General features: G+C 41.9%; 1 protein-coding gene across 9 annotated transcripts in view; it reads left to right on the top strand.

Annotated features, from left to right (window-relative positions):
- LOC115378975 (microtubule-associated protein 4) overlaps nucleotides 1–20,340 on the top strand; it is a 127,519-nt gene that overhangs the window by 66,802 nt on the left and 40,377 nt on the right. For all 9 annotated transcript variants that reach the window (XM_030079592.1, XM_030079587.1, XM_030079591.1 and 6 more), the window contains one exon: nucleotides 2,132–3,646. In XM_030079592.1, coding sequence (XP_029935452.1) covers nucleotides 2,132–3,646 — 1,515 coding nt within the window. The remainder of the gene's footprint in view (nucleotides 1–2,131; nucleotides 3,647–20,340) is intronic.

The raw sequence follows: 20,340 nt of genomic DNA, 5'->3' as shown, positions 1-20,340 counted from the left end.
TTCAGGACCTTGCCAGTGATTTTAAATGCACCTTATCAGCAGACCTTACCAGTGATTTTAAATGTTTGTCCCATTTGCTACAGTTTACCCATATTTTACATTGCAGTAAATCATTTTGCAAACCATGTAATTTCACCAGATATAATCAAATCAAAAATCCTTTGATTTTCAAATTTGAAACACCCAGCTTATACAAAAGAATACAGAAGGCATCTTTTTCTCTGCACGGGTTAGAGGTTAAATTCCCAGTACTTAATGGTAAATGTGTTTAGATAAAAGCCATTACCAGTCAGTGCATGCTAGTTCACCAGATGACATTTAGTGAAAGAGCACAATCCTTAGCCACAGTCCTTTGCATAACAACTCTTAATCAAAGTTTAATATGCAAACAGAATAGCCCTAACTTGCATAGTTTCCAATTTTAGCAGGTTTGGAACTATAACCATACCCAGATTCAGTGTGATGGCTGCTGTGTGGTGCTCTCCTAGCCTAGGGAGTTTGTGTGACATGACATTTATGTCGTTACAATCTGCTGAGGTGATGTATCTTCCCTGTCTTTCCCAATTTCCTCCTACTAGAGAGAGAAGGATTCTGTCATCGGTTTATTAATATGAAGTATGGCCCTGCAGAGAGCTACTATACTCCACGGGGCCTAGCAGCTGCCCCACTTTGGCACTTCTTCTTAGTGTGTGTAACTGAAAACTATGGACAAACTGGGCCAAAGTAGTAGACCAACCTTATGTTAGTGGTAATTTCTCCTCTCCTCCAGTTAACCCTCTTCTTCCTCACATCTCGCCTTCCTCTTCCCTTCTTCTTCTTCCCAGAGTGAATCCAGCCTGACTGCTACAGTTCAGCCTAATAGCTCTCCTGAGCTGAGCCTCATTATTTGACATGGTCCAAAGCAACTGTTTCAGTCATAGCATGTAATTGATCTGACTGTAATTGATAGCTCCTGCACAGGATCATTATGCAAAGAGAAGCAACCTTTTTTGCCTTTTTGCTTTGATAGTGTGTGTGTATGTGTGTCCATATCTCTGTGTGCATGTTCATGTACATGTATATAGTTGTGGGTATTTGTGTGTCATGTTACATGCTTACTTCTTTGTATATATTCTATTTGACTCTGGTGTGTCTAAAAGACACTCACACATATGCACACACACACACACACACACACACACACACACACACACACACACACACACACACACACACACACACACACACGTGCGTGCCATCTCCAGTTTTGATTTCAAACAGATCTCTCTTTTGCAGCCCAATAGAGCCAGGGTGAGTGTACACTCTGTACTAGACCCTCGGGCAGCAGTGAGTCAGCCATACAAAAGTACCACTACTCTGTGTCATTTAATTCAGTACTGTCTATGTACGTCTGTTTGTGTTTGTGTGTGTGTGTGTGTGTGTGTGTGTGTGTGTGTGTGTGTGTGTGTGTGTGTGTGTGTATGGGCGTGTGCATCTTTTATTCTTGTGTTCCTTCACTCAGTCATTTAGGGAACAGCAATTAATGTTATGTTTTAGTGGCATGAACAAAACACACACACACACACACACACACACACACACACACACACACACACATTCAGTTACTTGGTTAAAGGCTAACAGATGAATGAAAGAAAAAAAAAGCCCTCCTCCATGTCTAGGGAGGGTGACGTAGGTAAGGCTCTGCTTTCTGGAGCAACATTCACCCTTGTTGGCTTTGGATTGAATCCCCCAAGAAATTTCTGCTGCTGTGTCAAATTTGCTCTTTTGTCCTCTGAGCCTTCTGGTAGTCTCAATGAAGAACGAATTCCGCAAGCAATGGACTAATCACTCTCTTTTAAACAAGCATTCATGCTAGCCATTTATATAGTATCATAATTATTCACAATATTCTTGGATTAAATGATCTAAGATCAAGATGCATCACTCTATTTTACACATGCTGATTTGGTTACTGTGTATGTGCTTTTGTTTAAAATGCAAATTGGGCAGGGAAATTATCTTTTGTTTGAGAGACTGAGGAACAGAAAAAGAGAGTGTGTGTGTATGTGTGTGTTGCTTTGCTAAATGTTGTATGTTTACATGCCCATGTCCCCCAACTTTAAACTTTCCCCTCTCCACCCACAACAAGGTGCCTTAGGCGACTGCTGGCCAGACGAGGCCGGCTGCTTACCGAACGACCTCCCTTTCACTCCCAGTGTCTCCTCGGTGATCAGTCGCCATGCCAGCCATCTAGCAGCCAGCCCTGATGACCCACCCGACAGCTGGCCTAGCCGAGAAAGCTCTGCCTATGCTGGAGGTGATGAGAAGGAAGGAGACGGATTGGACCGCAAACAGAAGAAGAAGAAGAAAAGGAGACCAAAAGATGAGGGATCTTATGAACATCTGGATAGAGGTCAGTTTGATTTGCAAGGCTTGGGAGAGAGCAGTCCCACCACAGAGGAGTACCACCACAGGGTGGGTCCACGACGAGACAGAGGAGCAGAGGGAGGCTGGGAGGAGCAGCTGGGGAAGAGCGGAGGCCGAGGGAAGAAGGGGAAGAGCAGGAAGAAGCTTCCAGAGGAGTGGGGGGTGATGGCAGAACCATTTGTCCCTTCCTCCGCAGCAGCTTCTCAGATCTCAGCAGAGGTGATGATGGATCTGGGGAGCTCAACTCAGCCACACCTGGACACCTCCTTCCCCAGCATGGGTACCAGCCTGAGCCCTCGGAGCAAGGAGTTTTACCCTGATGAAGGCCTAATCTCTCCCCCTCTTTCTGAAGACCTGTTTTCCCACACAGCTGCCAATGTCAGCCCATTGGTCTTGAACAGCGAGCTGAAAGCCACCGCAGCTCCATTCACTATGCCCTCCAACAACAACAACACAACACTGGGCTCCCTTCCCAAGGCTCCTTGCCCTGGTGACCCATTTGCTTCCAGTTACCATGACCTCCTGATGGATAGTGAAAATGCCAGCCTGGGCAACACTACGGAGGCATTTTCTCCACCTCTCTCCCCAGAGAGTGAGATGGTGAGCAGTGACATGGTTGACAGCGGTATGTTTGAGCACACTAGATCCCTCACAGAGTCTTGTGTGCAGGTTGTTTATGAGGGCGATACCTCAGCTTTCAGCCCTGCCTCCCAGCCAAGCCCTGACATATCCCCAAAGGAGAATCACGGTGAGGTCGTAGCTTCAGCCCCTCCTCTCTCACCTTCAGAGGCTTCCTGGCTCCTGAATGACTCCCAGCTGAGCAGCAACAGTGAGCCGTTTGACTACAGTGACATCGCCACCCAAGGTCTTCCTCTGACTTTGGGCCTGGCCTTCGACACCCCAAGCCCAGCCCCTCTGCGCTCCCCAAAAACCACAGCACAAGAATTGCACACCCAGCCCAAGGAGCACAAAGATGCCAAATCGGCTCAGAAACAATCCAGAAAGTCTCGTTCTTCATCATCCTCTTCCTCCTCCATCAAGAGTCCCACCTCTCCAGGAGCACAAAAATTCCCTCCAGAGGCCTCCCCTTTCCTCGACTCCTCTTCCCCTCCACTGGTCACCACACTGGGAACTCCTGGCTCTGGCTTAAATCCTGCAGCTAAGCCCTTCTTCCCCAGCTTTGCTGATCCTATGGAAGCACCAGCTGTGGTCCCTACAGTGGCCCCCGTCATTGAAGGTTGGTTGCAGTCAGCCCTGGACAAAATAGAAGTTGAACATTTTTCAATTTTTTTTTTTTTTTAACCTAGACTCTAGTCATCTAGCTTTTATTGCGCATGACGTCTCCATCCAAGTGCTGCTTGAGTAGTCTAGATTTTTGAGACTGCTTTCAGAAGTTCTGTCTTTTTTGGCCAGGACTGATTGCATAGACGTGTTTTACCCATTAGGGGCTACATTAGAAGATTAGACCAGTTTGTGTCTTGTCTCTTGCATGGACACATTTGTCTAAAGACTTGGCTGGGGCTGTTTGGCTTGTCCGATATGGACTGTTTGTGAGTGACTAACATAGGCTCTACGAAAAACCTCGACCAACTGGGGCTTTGGATTTGCTTGGTTTTAATCTGAGTATCTTTCTCCCCCACAATGCTCCGCTGGGATGTTGTGATGATTAATACTGTTGCTGTTGAAGGGTGTGCTGCTACTAACCACTCACTGAGTCTCTCCCCTTAGCAATACCGTCAACTTTCATCTTCAACAAACCAAGCCCAAACTTGTCCTTCCTCTTCTGTTTCGGTGTATTAACATTCTGTTATCAACTTCCTTTGAATCTAGGGATGAGGCGTCACTCTGTGCCTTCTCTTCTGTGTCAAATTAACACTGGTATCCTCACTAGCTGCCTGTTTCTTCACTCTCTTTCCCAGAGAAAGTTTAACAAGGGAAAATCCTTGTGGCTGTCACACTCACTCACCATTACAGTTGTGCATGAGTAGAGTTTTCATTCACGTGTGTTCTGAGTGCCTAACTTTTAAAAAAAAGTCAAAAGTTAATTTAAAATGGTAATTAATAAATGTTTTTCTTTTTTCTTTTCCATGTCTGGTGATCACTGCCTTGTTTCTCCACAGCAGGTGAGTCCTGTTTTCAGTCCATCTACAGCTTTGTTGTGTTTTTCTTAAATTGTTATTTAGTCTTTTCAGTTGGATTTTTACAGAAAAGCTCACAGATTTTTTATTAACACTTACTGAATACTGGAGGATGCTGGTAGAGTGCTTCTTCTTTTGTTTATTCTTTTTCCTCAAAGAGCTACTGTCAGAGCAGTGTTAACTGAGATTTTACAACAGATTTTATAACAGTCAAACATGACTTTGATATGTATTTTGAATTACAATATGTTATGGAAGTTTGCTCATACAAGCCGATTTCTTCCAAAACCCATATTAATTTACTCAAAACGCGAACAGCTCTCAGTTTGAGGCTTAAACAAAGACACAAAGATGGTGTGTAAAAGGGGGCATTGTTTGAATATGAGGACAAGCAAGGTTGCTATTGCCCAGAACAGAAATGAAGGCACAAAGCATTTTTGGCAAGGAGCGGAACTGGGTTGTTTTGGATCAAGGAAGAGAGGAAATATTCCTTAAACTAACTAAAATGGAAGGAATCTCTGTCTATGTATGTATGTCTTTTCATTATCTTGACAACCGATCGTCTGATCGACTTCACGCTTGGTGAGTGTATTGCTAAGGACCCAAGGAAGTGCAATATCACGTGAGATGTGGTTGGATCAGTGGTTTTCCATAAAGCTGCAGGCACCAATACGGGAGGCCAAGCAATGGGCATTTTTTGAATGGGCACTGCAGTAGTGTGTCAAATACACAAACATGCGTAAATTTTTAAGCTTAAAAGAACCCAAGACCCCCTATTTCCATGTAAACTAAGTTTCTTTCCTCATATCCCACGGTATCAGTAGCAGCATTACCTTGTCTTTCTTTCTTTCTTTTGTTCCTTCTTTTTTTCTCCTTTGGGATAGGCACATGAAAGTATTTCTGGCACAGGGGAATATTTGATTTTATAGGTTTCCACTGAAAGTGTTAATTGATGTAACTCAGGCAGAGCTGTCCTTTATCAAGATATAAGTGGGAGTCAAGAGGGAGCTGTTGATTGGTTTCCCATTCAGCTCTTGGTGTATCGGAGAATGAGTAAGTGGCAGTGTGACTAATTTAGGAGACAGGTTTTTTGTGGACTGGGAAATAATAATAATGTTTACACCAGACAGAGCTGGGAGGCTAAAAATAAATCAGGTTTGACACTTTGTGTTCAAGTACAGGCACAGCTCTACATTTGTGTGTGTGTGTGTGTGTGTGTGTGTTTCTGTGTACCTGTGTGTGCATGGGTGTCACCTACATGTTTGTCTGTTTGTCATTTGCTGCTGTGATGTGTGGAAATGTAGAGTTCCAGAGGATTCATTTCCTTGTCCTTTCCCTCACCACTTCCTGTATCTGCCTCCCATCGGAGGCTGTAATGAGGACTGAGCCAGCCCTCAGCTCACCACAGAAACACAGAGAGGAGGGTTGAATCTGGCAATTAAGGGCTTTGATCAATATGCCTCCCTTGCAGCACAACAGAATGACTTCTATTATATTGTCTGCCACCTCGAGTCAGACGGTTTTACAACAAACAGCTTTGTGGAAGGAAGTGCTGAATTGTGTGCTGTGGAGCTGGATTCTGGCCATGTGGCTTGCATTTTTGTTCTTTTTTTTATACACAGTGCGTGTGTGTGTGTGTGTGTGTGTGTGTGTGTGTGTGTGTGTGAGAGAGAGAGAGAGAGAGAGAGAGAGAGAGAGAGAATGTTTATTTATATTTGCCTGTGAATGCATACATATGATGTGAGTGGTCATGTGTGGCCCTGTGCATGATGCATGTTTGTTTGTGTGCATGTGTGTTTGTGTGTGTGTCTGTTTTTGATTACATCACATCAAAGCAAGACAACATGACAACGGTATGGTTATGGTTACGGTACATCTGATTTAGTTCATATGAAGTGTTCTCTGTGTTGGGTGTGTGTTTGAGAGAGAGAGAGTGAGAGAGAGAGAAGGCGAGTGAGAGGGAGAGAGACAGAAAGGGAGAGAGAGAAAGAGAGAGAGAGAGAGAGAGAGAGAGAGAGAGATCACAGCTGCCTCTGCCCCCCTCTGTGTAATGAGACCTTTTGTCAGTGTCTCAGGGTGGGTCTGTGTCACCAAGAGTGCAATTTAAACCCTGCAGGAACGACAGGGAGGCATGTGCAACACAATGAAGAGGAAGGAGAAATACTTTAAATGGATAGAAAAGCTCTGGGAAGTACAGAGGAGAAAAATGAAGGACTAAAATGCACAACACACATGTCTAGATCATAAAAATAGGATACAGAGTCCTCCATATGTTGAGGGTTTAAGAATAATTTGGGCCTTAAATGCGCAAACAATCACCAACAATCAGAGCTATATCAGTTTTTGATTCACACATAGGTACAAAAGACCAATGTAAGATTCAAAAGCACATTCTGTACTTAAATGAAAATAGTGTCTCTAGTCCAGGAATACTCAAATACCTGAACCTGGGGGCCACTTTAGGAAAATGGCAAGGGGCCAGGGGCCAGTTGATAAAATGACAACATTAATGATATTTGATTATTTCTCTCTTTCATTTGTTTTATTTTCACAAAACGTATCAAACGGTAAGTGCAGTGATAGTCTTTTATGGCTTGGCTTTTCATTTCTATTATGTCCACAACACAGTTTGTAAAAATGAATTTGCCACGTTTTTCCTCAATATTGAATAATTCTGTAAGTGCAATTTGCACATTCAACACAGACAACTTTTTAAATGAACAACAAATGTACAGACTGATTGGTTGATCCCAGGTGGATATCTGTATACACGAATTTAACAACATGCTCATAAAGTTAGAAATACAAAAGCATAGAGTAAGTGCTGTCATGTTGTTTACATTGGCACTTTACATTATGTTTATATGATGTTCGACTTTGAAATGTGTTAAATCTATAAATGTAAAGATCATAAAAGACAACAAGCTGCATCAATTTAAACCCAGTAGATAAAGGAGACAAAATCAGCTATTCATTCAGTCCTTAAGGAGATTCAGTCCATAGGGAATGAATCTCTGAGGCTGCTCCCTGTAACAGTATGCAGTCTCTATCCTTAGCACAGGAATACAAAGACACAGGAACAACCATTGGGGGAGAAAAACCCATCTTAAAACAGGGATGTGCGAATGGAATGCAGACGTGAAATGAAGGCTGTGAGGGCAAAGCAAGGATGGCTTTTAAACACTTTTGGAGAGGAGAGTGAGCGATACACAGTTGTGATAGAGAGGGAGAGATGCTGGGACGGAGATAGAGAGGGATGTAAATCTTTGGAGGGTGAAAAGGCTGCTGGTTAAGGGCAGATATAGATGGAGATGCAAAGAAGGATAAAGACCTTGGCAGAGAAATAGAGAGGGAAACTACATTTGGAGTGGCGAAGGTGCAGTTTTACGCTGCGATGGGATGTAGAGAAGAATAAAAACTCAGTGATTTGAGAATGGAAAAATGCTGCTGGTAATATAGTGCTCCTTGAAATGAAATGAAAAGGTAAAAAGTTTCAGTATTGGGTTCTAAAAATCAGGTTTAAAAAAAGCTGAAGTGTAACACATGGGCACTCTGTAGCTCTGGACGTGGGGGATCCCGTTGGTTTAACATCAGAAATCAGTCGATTATGGGACTACAAGGGTGCTTTCACACCTGTAGTTGGCTGGCTTTGGTTCAGTTCAGTTGTAAACAAATCAAACGCAGTCGAACAGATTTTTTGTGTATCGGACAGAAATTTTATGAGGTAAGCTCCATTTGCAGGCAACAGCATGTTGCAACAGCAGAGCAATATTGGAACAATGGAGCAACAGCAAAGTAACAAGGTAGACCTCAATATTTTTATGTTTCCACAAGCTAGTGTGAAATAGTCAGCCAAAATTCCCAGAAGAACCTCATCTCATTGTTACTCCACATGTGTCCCGACTCATTTTAGTACCATTAGCAACTCTATCTGGCAAGAAGCTTGAGATGTCAGTAACCTTTTTAAACTCTGTAAGTAACTCTGTTTTGGTTTGCTTGTTATAGTTTGTCATATTAGGTTTTCACTAGGACAAAGCTGTACCGTGATTTACTTGGAACAGGTCTGAGTCCTGACTTTTCAGGCAGGCCATGCTTCGCTTGTTGGGTTGACACCAGAATTTGAATGCATACTCCCACCTCTCCAAAAACAAAACAAAAACAAACTAACGGAGTAAACACACCATAGTTCAACTAAAACTGACGAAACAGGATAGGTATGAAAGCACCCCAGAGGTCAAAGCTTTCAACTAAACAGGTCAAATATATTGTTTTTATAATTACTAACATGCTGAAAAACAAAAAAATACAGTTTGATGAGTATAGAGGATTTAAGGAAAGTCATAGAGGGACATTTTGAAAGATGAAATGTTTCAGTTCTACACTCGATGGCGCTTGGCCTTTCTAGTGTAAACATCCACAGATGTGCTTAAAAAACACACACACAAGAGGTGCAGAGTATTGATAAGGATAAACTACAGAAGAAGAACTATTCACGCAATCCTCTATATGAACTATGGCATTTATTTGCATACATGACAATGGCATTTCAATTTAAGAAAATTAAAAACCATATAGTTAATTAATTTTCATCTTGAATTGCCTTTATATTAGTAATTCTCTGCGGCTCTAGAACCAGCTTTCTGTGTGTAATGTTTGCCTGCTGAAAATGCCTGTTTTTGTATCTACCTCATTACCTGCTTGCCAGGCTACTGATGGAGGCAGCAGAGTCCAAGGTGCTTCCTCCTGACTGCACAGGACACCCATCTGAGAACCTGAGCATATGTCCATTCACAAATGCATATACAAACACAGAAGTGCACTCATACATGCACTTTTCCCCTGTGATCATTGCAATATTGATGCATTATGCTGAGGTTTTAAGTTAAGTCCCCTGTTTAATATGCATAAATAGAAATACAGATAATGTATGTCCGTGTTACAGAAAGTGGCCGAGGTTAATGATTTGAATCTAGCATATGGCCTTTTTAGGGGTTTTGGTTGTTGAGGGTCAGGGATTTAGGGTCATTTTTGTCTCCTTGCCTTCTCTATCTTCATCTCTCAATCTGTCTCCTTTCCTGCCTCCCTAAACTATACAACATCAAATATCAGATAAATTGAAAATGGCATAAAAACTAACTGGAAAGACATTGTGTTCACATTGTTGAAACACCTGTTCTCTTCCACCACTGTCCCCAGCCTCACTCACAGACAGAGTCAAAACATTCAGTAGGTGCTAACCAGTATAAAGGCCATAAATATACCCACTGCTGTGTCCGTCTCCCTCGATATACACACACGTACACACATACAGTACACATCTGAGTCACCAATCTATTTCAGGACTAACACAAATCCTCAAAAAGGAGGCAGGCGTGAATATTTCAGATACCTATTTTTACCCCACAGTGCTTTTCAGTGTTGGTTAAGAGGTGGCTTTCTTCAGCAAAGCATTGGTGGTTAGACGGTGGCCCAGGAGGGACATGTGTACAGTATGGCCTCATTCTTGAACAGGGGTGAGCTGATGCCTTTTGATGGCTTTGGGGGAAGTGTTGGGATTTCACATCACTACTATAAGACGCAACAGCTCACTGTAGGATGAGAGTGTGAGTCACTCTGGCTTGTGTTTAGTGAGTTTGAGCCAAATTTTAGTAACAGATTCTAAGCCCATAGAGAGATGGCCGTAGGCTAATTGTGTCGGCTGTGCTGAAGAGTTAATACATTGTGCTGACACAAGAGGCGCTTGTATCAGCTCTGTCACTGGAGATTAGGGGTTTGTCTGCGGCTCAGTAAGCCACTTCAAAACTACATGCTTTTCATGTTTTCCATGTTTTTTTTTTTTTTTTTTGAGAAACCAGTGATAACTGAATTTTCTGATCCTCAAACTCCAGTAGATTGATTTTGCACATATTAACCAAAGCTATCAGCAGAATAGTTTATCCTTCCAGGCCACGGTAACCGGTCACTTTCTCCTAAGCTCTTTTGTTGCCACTGCAGATTACCTTGTCTGGAATTAAGATCTCATCTGGGTCAGACACACACATCATAAGTTTATGCTCTCACGTGGCCCATGAGCTTCCCTCTTGTCCCTCAAGCCTGACAGCAGTGTCCATCTTATATCTGGACAGTGTGTAGACATAATTCAGCTGCATGATATTTACACCTGCTCTTCATACGTAATGAATATGGGACGTAGTGCCATTGCTTAGCGATAGAGTAGCAGAAAGGAAAGAAGTTCCTCCAGTTTGGAAGTGAGGAGACTGGAAAGAGTGTCGATAATGAACCTCCAACAAACGTGTTTTGTTGTGCATTCTTCAAAACATTCTTTCATCTTTGGGTCGCTGTATGAATTTGTGTTATTTGGTGAGCCAGAACCACTTCATTCATTTTGGAGAAGGACAATCCCGGTGAAGTGCTTGCTCTTGAGAGAGAGAAGGAGTTGACTGGTCAAACTTTTATGGTGTGTATAGGTAAGAGCCAAACTATCTCTTTAAATCTGTGTCTAAGATCTTTTCTTCACCCATTTGCCACTCATGGTATTAGTGTCCTTTAAAATTGGAAGTAAAATCCTTGTCTTGTAGGTCCAGCAGGTTTGATAATTAGTTTCCTGTCAGAGCCCCTGCTAACAGTTTAATTTTTGAGTACTTTGTGGTTGGATCTTGTTTATTTCTGCGTAGCTGTAAATATGACATGCCATGCATTTATACTCTTTTGTTTATGTGGCCAAATATGCCCACATCTGATCGCCTCCAAATGTGGTTTGAGGAATTAAATTCTCTGTGCTTCTTGGTTGCAAGCCCTTAGTTTAAATTCATTTTTGCTGTATCCAGAAACAAGGTCATTTATGCAGCGTACGTGTTAAAGGTGGGCGGAAAACTACTTAGGTTACTCTGTTTTAAGGGTTGGGAGTTAATTGCTGGCAGCTCAATATGATGTGGCCTCGAAAGGCAGTGAGTCAACCACAGTATTGGAGAGGTGAGCCGATGAAATTGACTCTTATTTTCTTTTTTGTATTTCCTGTTGAAACAGGATGTTTGGGTGAGACAGTGCAGGGACGGATAATTCACAAATGTAAACCAAGAGAATATCAATTTGGGAGAGAAACGCATTTTTATTTGAAGAGATTGGTGGATTAATAGATTAAAGATTTGTGAAGGTTTCATTGGTTGAAATTTTAATTTACACCCACTAGTGCAGAATGATGTCAATATTTAAGATGTGGCTTTTTTACAGGACGTAGAAGTCATGTGAGGTCATTTCATGGTGACTTTAAATACCTGGAGCCTCTGGCCATGGTGCTGAACAGTCGGAACACATTTATCCATATAAAGGAGCTTGTATCTGTGTATTACAGGTACAGTTCCACAAATATTATTATTATATGTGCTTATACATGTGCTTACACATGATCCTACATGAAGTATCAAGCATCCATCTTAATACACTTAACCTTTTTTTGCAGAAATGTGTAAAATAATTTGTGCAAAACAGTTTTTTTTGAAGTATTTAGTTTGTTTTGCCAGGATTAGATTGTTGCCAGCCTTATAGTATAGTATATTTGCATGTGGCTATTCATCCTTGCATTCTTTGAAAAATCCATTTTACTCTGTAAAATAGGTTGACCTCATTTATAACTCTGCAGAACCATTTCTACTTTATGTTCTTTGCTTCGACAGTAGAGAATCAACAAAAATATGTCACTGTCTGTACAGTTTGTTTTCAGTGCCCTGCAAAATAAACCCTTAACATAATATCCTAATTCCAAAATATCAGCTTTTTTAGGAAACAATTATGTGGGGACAATAATGCGCTTCCATTCATAGTAAACATTGGAAAATCTTTAGATACAAGATTTGGCTGAGACAAAACAATCCATTCCAAACACTTAAATATGCCAGAAACCTAAAAATGTCATATATACACTATGAGAAAACAATATCTGCACACGTATGTAGCCTTCATTGAGAGTGTAAAAAAGAAAATAAGATAAACCAACTGGAAAAAATGCACCTTGCAACAATTTCATTTCAAACCACTGAAAATATAGTCCCTCTGCAGACAAAATGTTTTTTGTCTTTTTTTTCTGGACTCTAGTGATAGTCTGAAAGCTAAAAAAGGACAAAATGCGTAGTGTGTAACAATGCAGCTGTTGCTTTGAGTTCATCAGACCTCTGTGAAGTAGCAGCAGTGGGAGTGTGTGTCTGTAAGGCAAGCTGATGCTTCAGCCTTTTCTTCCTGCGCTATTCATTCACAGCAGCAATCAGATCCTGATGTGCTTTTAACCTGCGTCACAACACAGCCAGACACTTGGCTGTAGTTGCAGTCGTGCAAGCGATTACATCCAGCTGAAGCGTACACTGTGTTCAGAGACTCTTTGTGTGTGTGCATGTATGTGTGTGTGAGAGTGTGTGTGTGATTGAGGAATGACCGTGCAGAGTCCGTTTATAGATCTTTTAACAAAGTCATCTCACAACAGACAGAAAGGCAGGCAGACTTCAGACAAAAAGGCAGACTTCAGGCAGACTGACGGAACTGAAAAAAAGAAAGAGACGGGAGACAGGGAGGCAGGTCCCCGACAAGCCGAAAGATAGACACATCTGAGGCACAGAAGAGTCCAGAAAAACATGAGACAGGCAGACACTGAAAGAGATCGACAAGCAAGCAGAGAGATAAACAAACAGAGAGGCAGGAAGGCAAACACATACAAACAGATTCACACAGAAAAACCTGAAACCTGAGACATAAACTTGAGACAAGTTTGATAGACAAACAGAGAGGCAGACACAGAGAGTGGCAGGTAGGGAAAAATAAAAACTCACATTGCATGGACAAACATATATAGGACCGTGATGGAGCCCAAACAGGCTGTCACCTTGTTAGAAGAATAGCCAGACAGGCAGACAGACTGGCAGATAGACAGATAGGCAGCTGTTCTCAAATTCCAGCAAAAACACATTGCATTATGTCACCATCAGTGTGTCATCATTGTGTCATTCTAGTGGCGCCACAAAGCGCTTTTATGTTGAACAAGGAGCAGAGGGGAAAAATCTCTGTATTATAATCATCACTATACATAGAGCTGGTATTTTCTCTATTTTCGTGAATGTTAAAAAAAAACAACTTTACAGCCAGATATTTGTTACAGTTATTTGCTGTTTTGAGTGTTTTGCCATGTTGCCATGGCTAAGTTCTTAGCCTCTGTAGATTACCACTCATTCACACAGTCATTTTTACTTCAACAAATACACAAGTAAAACACCAGTATCAGCTTTATTTCTTTATTTCTGTGCACAGCACGAGGTTGAATGCATGTCAGCAAGTATTGTTACGCAATGTGGTTTTTTTTTTGCTAACACACTGGGTTATGTTTACATTCAAAAATTCTTACCTAGTCGCCTTTTTCCCCTTTTAAAGCTAATAAATACATGGAATGCATACCTCAAAATAAATTTACAAAGTCTTATTTTTTGGAATGTTTTGAAAGTTGCATTGTTCCCATCCGCGTGAGCAATATGTCATCCCCATGCTCATGGCATACTGGAAAAATGCCATGAGCACCACTCCCAGTATTCCACGAGCATGGTGGTGACACTTCGACACTTCGTCTAACTTCCATCAGATGACAAGTCAGAAGAACGCAGCAAGCAGTCACGCAGTGGAGCAGATCTCACTAATATCAAAGCAGGTGTTCCCTCCCTGGCTGATGGCAGTGCCTGACACCCCGTGGCTGCAGCTGATCGTCGGGGTTTGTCAGGTGCGCAGACAGTCAGATTATTACGTGGGTGGAGCACCAGATAGTTCTGTGCACAGCTTGCCCTTTATGCCTCAGCAGCTAGAGACAGAATCTACTTAGCCCCTCCTGACATCGAGGTTTGATGCTATTGTGTTTGGAGAGCCATGATGATCTGACACATCTCTTTAGAGGGAACCAGGGAAACACACACACACATACACACAGAGCTTCAAATAGGTATTTGTTAGAAATAGACAATGACATTGGAATGTTTCCAGCCTTCATGTGTTAGTAGACCATTAACAACATCTTCATTTGGCACTTTGTCACATTAACCTGACTTCCTCCCTGCAAAACAGGTGTGCAGGCTTTTGCTCACTGCGACTTGGCATTTTAATAGTTTATGGGGCCTGGAGAATGCACTGTAAGCTGGATTAAATGTCACTAAAGGTCAGATTGTTATTTTCTTGTTTTCTTGTGGCAGACAGATAAAGATGTTAAGTGCCTTTAGGGAGGAAGGAGAGGTTGTGGGGGAGGGGGAGTTGGGTGGTTACCATAGAGACTCAGGATCAGTTTATGTTGCCATGGGCACGGTGACAGATGCTTGATTTAAAAAGCAAAACAAACATTGTATTGATGACACATGCTGAATGCTACACGTTACCATGTCTTTCTGAAATGCATGTTAGAAAACAAGGAACTTGAATATTGTGGCACACATAAGGTGTAGCTCTTGATGTTTTTTGTTTTTTGTTTGTTTTTTGTTTTTTTATACAAGAATCAAGTGTTTACCAATAAGTGTCATAAAACTAGTTAAAAATTAAGTTAATAACTTTTACAGTCTCAAAGGGCTTTACAGTCCTATAGATTATATAAAACAAAAGTGACACCCCCTGACCTGACTCTGCTAACTCACAATTGCTTCTTTTGCCAGATACCATTAATACCACTGGGACTTGAAAAGATACTATAATCCACTTGTTTTTTGAGATTGTGTTAAACAAATCCATAAACCTGACACACAAGTATTCCCTGCATTTGGCCCTATACAGTGGTTTGTTGGAGTATATTTCTTGATTTAGTAGATAACTGGGCAAGCAAAGATAACATAACATCATTTTTAAAATATCTACAGCACAGCTACAATGAAATTCCATAGCAGGAACGATAGTGTGCTGGTTAAAACATCAATGATAAATGTCAAATTATAGTGTCAGTCCCACAGAAAAAAAAGAACAGTGTTCTTTCTGTATTCACCTTTTTGCACTGATTGTTTATCAGCTGTTACACAGGAAAAAAATCCACCCGAAAAGAGGAAAGAGAAGATCATAATTTCCCCTCTGACAGAAGCCTCAATAGGCCAGAATAAAATAAAATGAGCAAGAAGACATGGTCCTTTTTCAGTGAGGTGTGCTTCTCTTACTTCACTCTTACTTCACTGTATATTGGAGGAAAATCTCTTGTTTGGCCCCACTATTACTACTATTGTCACTCTGTGCTTACATTTGAAACCCATTTGATCCACTGAATGCAACAGGTTCTTGCACATTCTCAGAGTTTGGTCAAAAAACTAATGTTCAAGTAGCAGTTCAAGGTAAATGTGTCACTATATCTTTGGAAATGTCCTCCGAGCTTTTTGAATATAAATGACAGTTGTTGGTAATTGTTTATAAAATCATTAGTGACCTTGAGGCAGGGGGTTATGATGCAGTGTTATCACTTAGCGTTGCCATGACAATATTGCAGCAAAATCCATTGCCTCTCAGTCATTAGTGCTGAAGCCCAACACTTCTTCTTTGATCAAAGTCTGAGAAACAAACAGGAAAATGGCCAGTTTGTTTTACTGAGGCAGAGGCTCATGAAGCTTCATGATAACTTAACCCAAACAGCAGAGCAGGAAGCAACAGGCTGCACTGCTGCACATATTGTAAGAATATGATATGGTCTAGGAATTTGTAGCAGAAGGATTTGGGAAGTGAGCACACTGTAGAAACAGCAGAGCAAAGAGATGCTTTAGAAAACAGAGACGCTTCCCCTGTCAGTGTCTTAATTATGCAAAACAAGTAAACAAGACAGCCTCGGGTGCATTTCTATTACAGGCAGAGGAATTTGGAGATATCCTAGACAAGTAGACAGCGGGGGATAGAGATATAGACAAAAGAGGACGGAAGACAGGGAATGTGGAGAGAGAAAGATGAAAGGTGGATTTGCTTTTTGCTGTCGTAGAACAGTTTTCTGGCAGTGTGTTCAATTCAATTCATTAGAGCTTTACACATCCAACATTTAGCTATGGACAGCATACAGTATGAAACATGCAGAAAGTAAAGCAAAACAAAAACAAACAAAAAAAAAAACAAGCATGTGTATGTTAAATGGCGCGTTGCCTTATGAAGCAAGGAAGAGGGTGAAACAGAAGTGAGCTAGTGAAACAGATCAGGCCTTGAAAGGAGAGTGAGCTGTCACAGGTGAATAATAATCTCCCAGCAGCCTTCAGGAGAGAGACAGCAGTGCGGGGTGATAGTAAACTGCCTGCTGCAGTGCTCTCTTAAACCTGTGACTGGCTGCCAGCTGGCTGGCTGTGACACTGGTTGACTAATCCAGACTGGAAATGGAATTGACACGTCACCTGAGGCTTAATGCAAGGTGACTTAGTTTCATTAACTGGGAGCTGACTTTGTCCAGACAGCTGTAACTGCAGGCTGTGTTGTGTACTTTTTGTAATAGATGATTGGACTTGGATGGACCTACTTTCATTTGGGTATACTTTGTCAAAGCACATTGACATTGCTAGATGAAAATAAAATGAGACCAAATACTGTAACCCTTTAACCCAAACACATCAAACACTTTTTTGTTTCAATACATGCTAGTTCGTGACTTTCCCCCTGATATGTCATGTGGCATTTTAAAAAGCTTGAGTGCAGATAGCAATCATCAGTGAAAAATGCAACAACTATTCCCCGTGTTTCTTCAGTTTTTCAATACCATCGTTTGGTACTGCAAAACCTAATGCCTATGCCTAAACTCAGGCCCTCTTCTCTGTTAAAGGTCTTGCACACATGAAATCATGAAATCATACATTGAGTATCTAAATTGTGATTTATGAAAAACATACTGCTTGTCAGGGTCACAATCAGTTGCTTATGTTGCTTTTCTTTAATGCTCCTTAATGTATACATATTTATCACCTCTGTGTCCATAAATCAAGTTTTTTTTGACACAAACATTGTGCCTAATAGTAGTCATTACAGATTCATATGTCATATTTTCCATTTTTAGAGTCAGTCTTCAGTCTGGTATTAATCCCCTATCACCCCACACAGATCCTCATCCAATTAGGTTTTAGTTTTAGGAGCAAGGCTTTGCGCTCTGAGCTGCCGTCCATCATGGCCGACAGATGACATGTTCCCTGTGGGATAATGGGAGTATTGATGTGTATATTAGTGAAAGAGACTCTGTGTGTGTGTGTGTGTGTGTGTGTGTGTGTGTGTGTGTGTGTGTGTGTGTGCGTACATTGGCTGTGTATCGGTGCATGCATCTGTATGTGTTGCTGTGTGTGTTTGAGAGGAATGGTGTCGACGGTGGGGTTGATACGGGTAAATTGGCCAAGGGCACCACATTTATTCATTATGAATGACCAGGGAGCCGGTCACAGCTGCTCCATAGCAAATAGTAGAGCTGCTAGTTATTATATCTTTATGACATTAAAAATGAATGAGACACACTCTTTTCATCTTATGAGCTTGTTTAGGCAAATGTATTGTTCTCACCACCAAGAAGGCAAGAGGAATGGACCGCACTGAGATAGTGGGTGGATGGATTGAAAAATAAACAATTGATAAGAGGTGATGAATGAACAGGGAGGCACATAAACAGGTGTGATTTTTGTAATCTGCTGAATTGTGTTACATGTCATTCTGCAGATCATTTTCCAGCTTAATGTCTGGTGTCACTGATAAAATTTAATGAAGTCCATATAGCTTGTACGTAGCTCTGAGGTTTGTCTGTTGGCCCTGAAAAGATGATAATTTCCCACTGACACTTGTTTTTACCTTCCCTGTCAGGTGATCTGATCACTGGTGGACAGCACTGAGTGCAGGTGTGAACAGGTTCAATGTGTCTTGGAGCTGTATTGTGATTCAGTCAGTCAAACCACCTTCAGAGATGGTCAGGGACGCATAGGGACATACACAATTTGTAGTGTGAACATTATGTGTCCTGATGCAGCCCTGACAAGGTCACAAGACCACCTGGTCACTTTGTGGAAGGAAACAGCATTTGGTAGACACAGCTGTTGGTGTGAAATTCAAATTTGAATGAAGTTTGTTTTTGCACTGAGATGGCAGTATATTTGTTGGATGTTTAAAACCAAAGCTGAAACGGTCAGTGTCTCCCAAACATTTTTATTTTATTTACAGTGGCGACACAAATAATGTTGGAACTGAGGGCTAATAAACAAAACAATCTCATTTCATGTTATTGTGTCACTCTGGGAAATCTGTTTGTTGTGGCCTTATTTGGTACTTTGGTCGTCTAACTCATATAATTGGAGCTGTGGAAGACACTGCAGTTATGACAAACAAATCTGCATTGATTTTAGCCCACATACCAGTCACAGTCCCTGTTGACGGGAACACTGCCTGAAGATAAGAAAAACTGAATAATGCCTGTGTGCTTGTGTGCTTTTGTCTGTTTCTCTCAGTCTGAGCTTGCATGTCCATCATCATGTGAATTAGCAGAATCCAGACCTCCTCTTAATGAAGTGCATCACTCCACTCACCCATGCACATTAGCTTCTGAGGAAACTGCTCTCTGGCCTGATGACTGTGATTAATAGAAAGATAGCATTGACTAGAGAAAGCTCTTTTGCCCCATGGCAGGATGTGCGGGGCAGATTAGCATAGCGGAATAACCCTCAGTGGGGGGGGTTATATCTTGTTTGTAACCTCCCATGCCACCACACACACACACACACACACACACTTCCTTTCACTTCCTTCATCCTCCCTGCCTCCAGCATCTCTCCTTGCTGCCCTCCTCCATCTCTTCTCCTCCTTAACTCCCCCTTTTTCAGACGAACCCCCAACATCCCCACGAATCATCCCCCACCCCACCCCCACATGGCTGCAGCCGGCGCAAATGATGAGGATCCAGTTGCCATAGCAACGGGAGGCAGTTGCTTTGGTGACTTATGGAAAGAGGGGCTACCAAGGAAACAATAGAGGTTTAGTGGGGGTGGGAATGTGTATATGTGTGTGTGAAGGGGGATTGAGCTAAAAATAGAAGCCAGAAAAGAGTCTGTCTGCCCACCCATCCCCCCATTGCTCCCCTCATGCAGCGCTCCCTGCTGAGAATATAATTCTCCTCCCTCCACACCTGCGATCATCACTCCCGCTTTCTATTCCCGTCTTTTCAGAGACGTGAATTAGCATACAGAAGAAGGCCACTCCGTTCCTCCATATTCAGGCCACAGCAAAGGAATTTCTCACTTTTGGATTATTTGCAGCCGCTCCGCTGCTCCTTGGCGGTAGCGTTAGAGCCGGCTGGCAGTTTCAGATACTGCACAGCTCATGAATAACCTGCATGGGAATGGAGCATATTGTACTAAATTGTAGGCCAGGAAGAAAAGCTTTGACAATTCAGTCGATTCACACAAAGAATAAGTGGAATGCAAGAAAGAAACTGAGAATGACCAAGTTAGAGAAATACTTGTAGTTGTCACTGCCGTTTAATGGAAACACAAGTGACTCCTGAGACTTTTTTGTGAATCAGTAAAGCTGTTTAAAGGTTATAAGTGGCATGTAAGCCTCTTATTGGACACAGCTTTTGTCTTGTCTGTGTGCCCTCCTTGTGGCCCGCACGGGTTATTAAACACAACGCTTCTGTCACACAGTGGGATTATATAACACTTGCAATGTGTGTGTGTGTGTGTGTGTGTGTGTGTGTGTGTGTCTTTGTAAGCCAGCCAGTAAGCCAGGGTGAGGTCATCCATTTGGTGTTTGTGTGTGTGTGTGTGTGTGTGTGTGTGTGTGTGTGTGTGTCCTTGTCACCATGGGACTTTGG

This window comes from Myripristis murdjan, chromosome 20 (assembly GCF_902150065.1).
Source record: "Myripristis murdjan chromosome 20, fMyrMur1.1, whole genome shotgun sequence".
Lineage (NCBI taxonomy): Eukaryota > Metazoa > Chordata > Actinopteri > Holocentriformes > Holocentridae > Myripristis > Myripristis murdjan.
The sequence above is the reverse complement of the archived record's forward strand: the minus strand, read 5'-3'. Positions and strand labels throughout refer to the sequence as shown.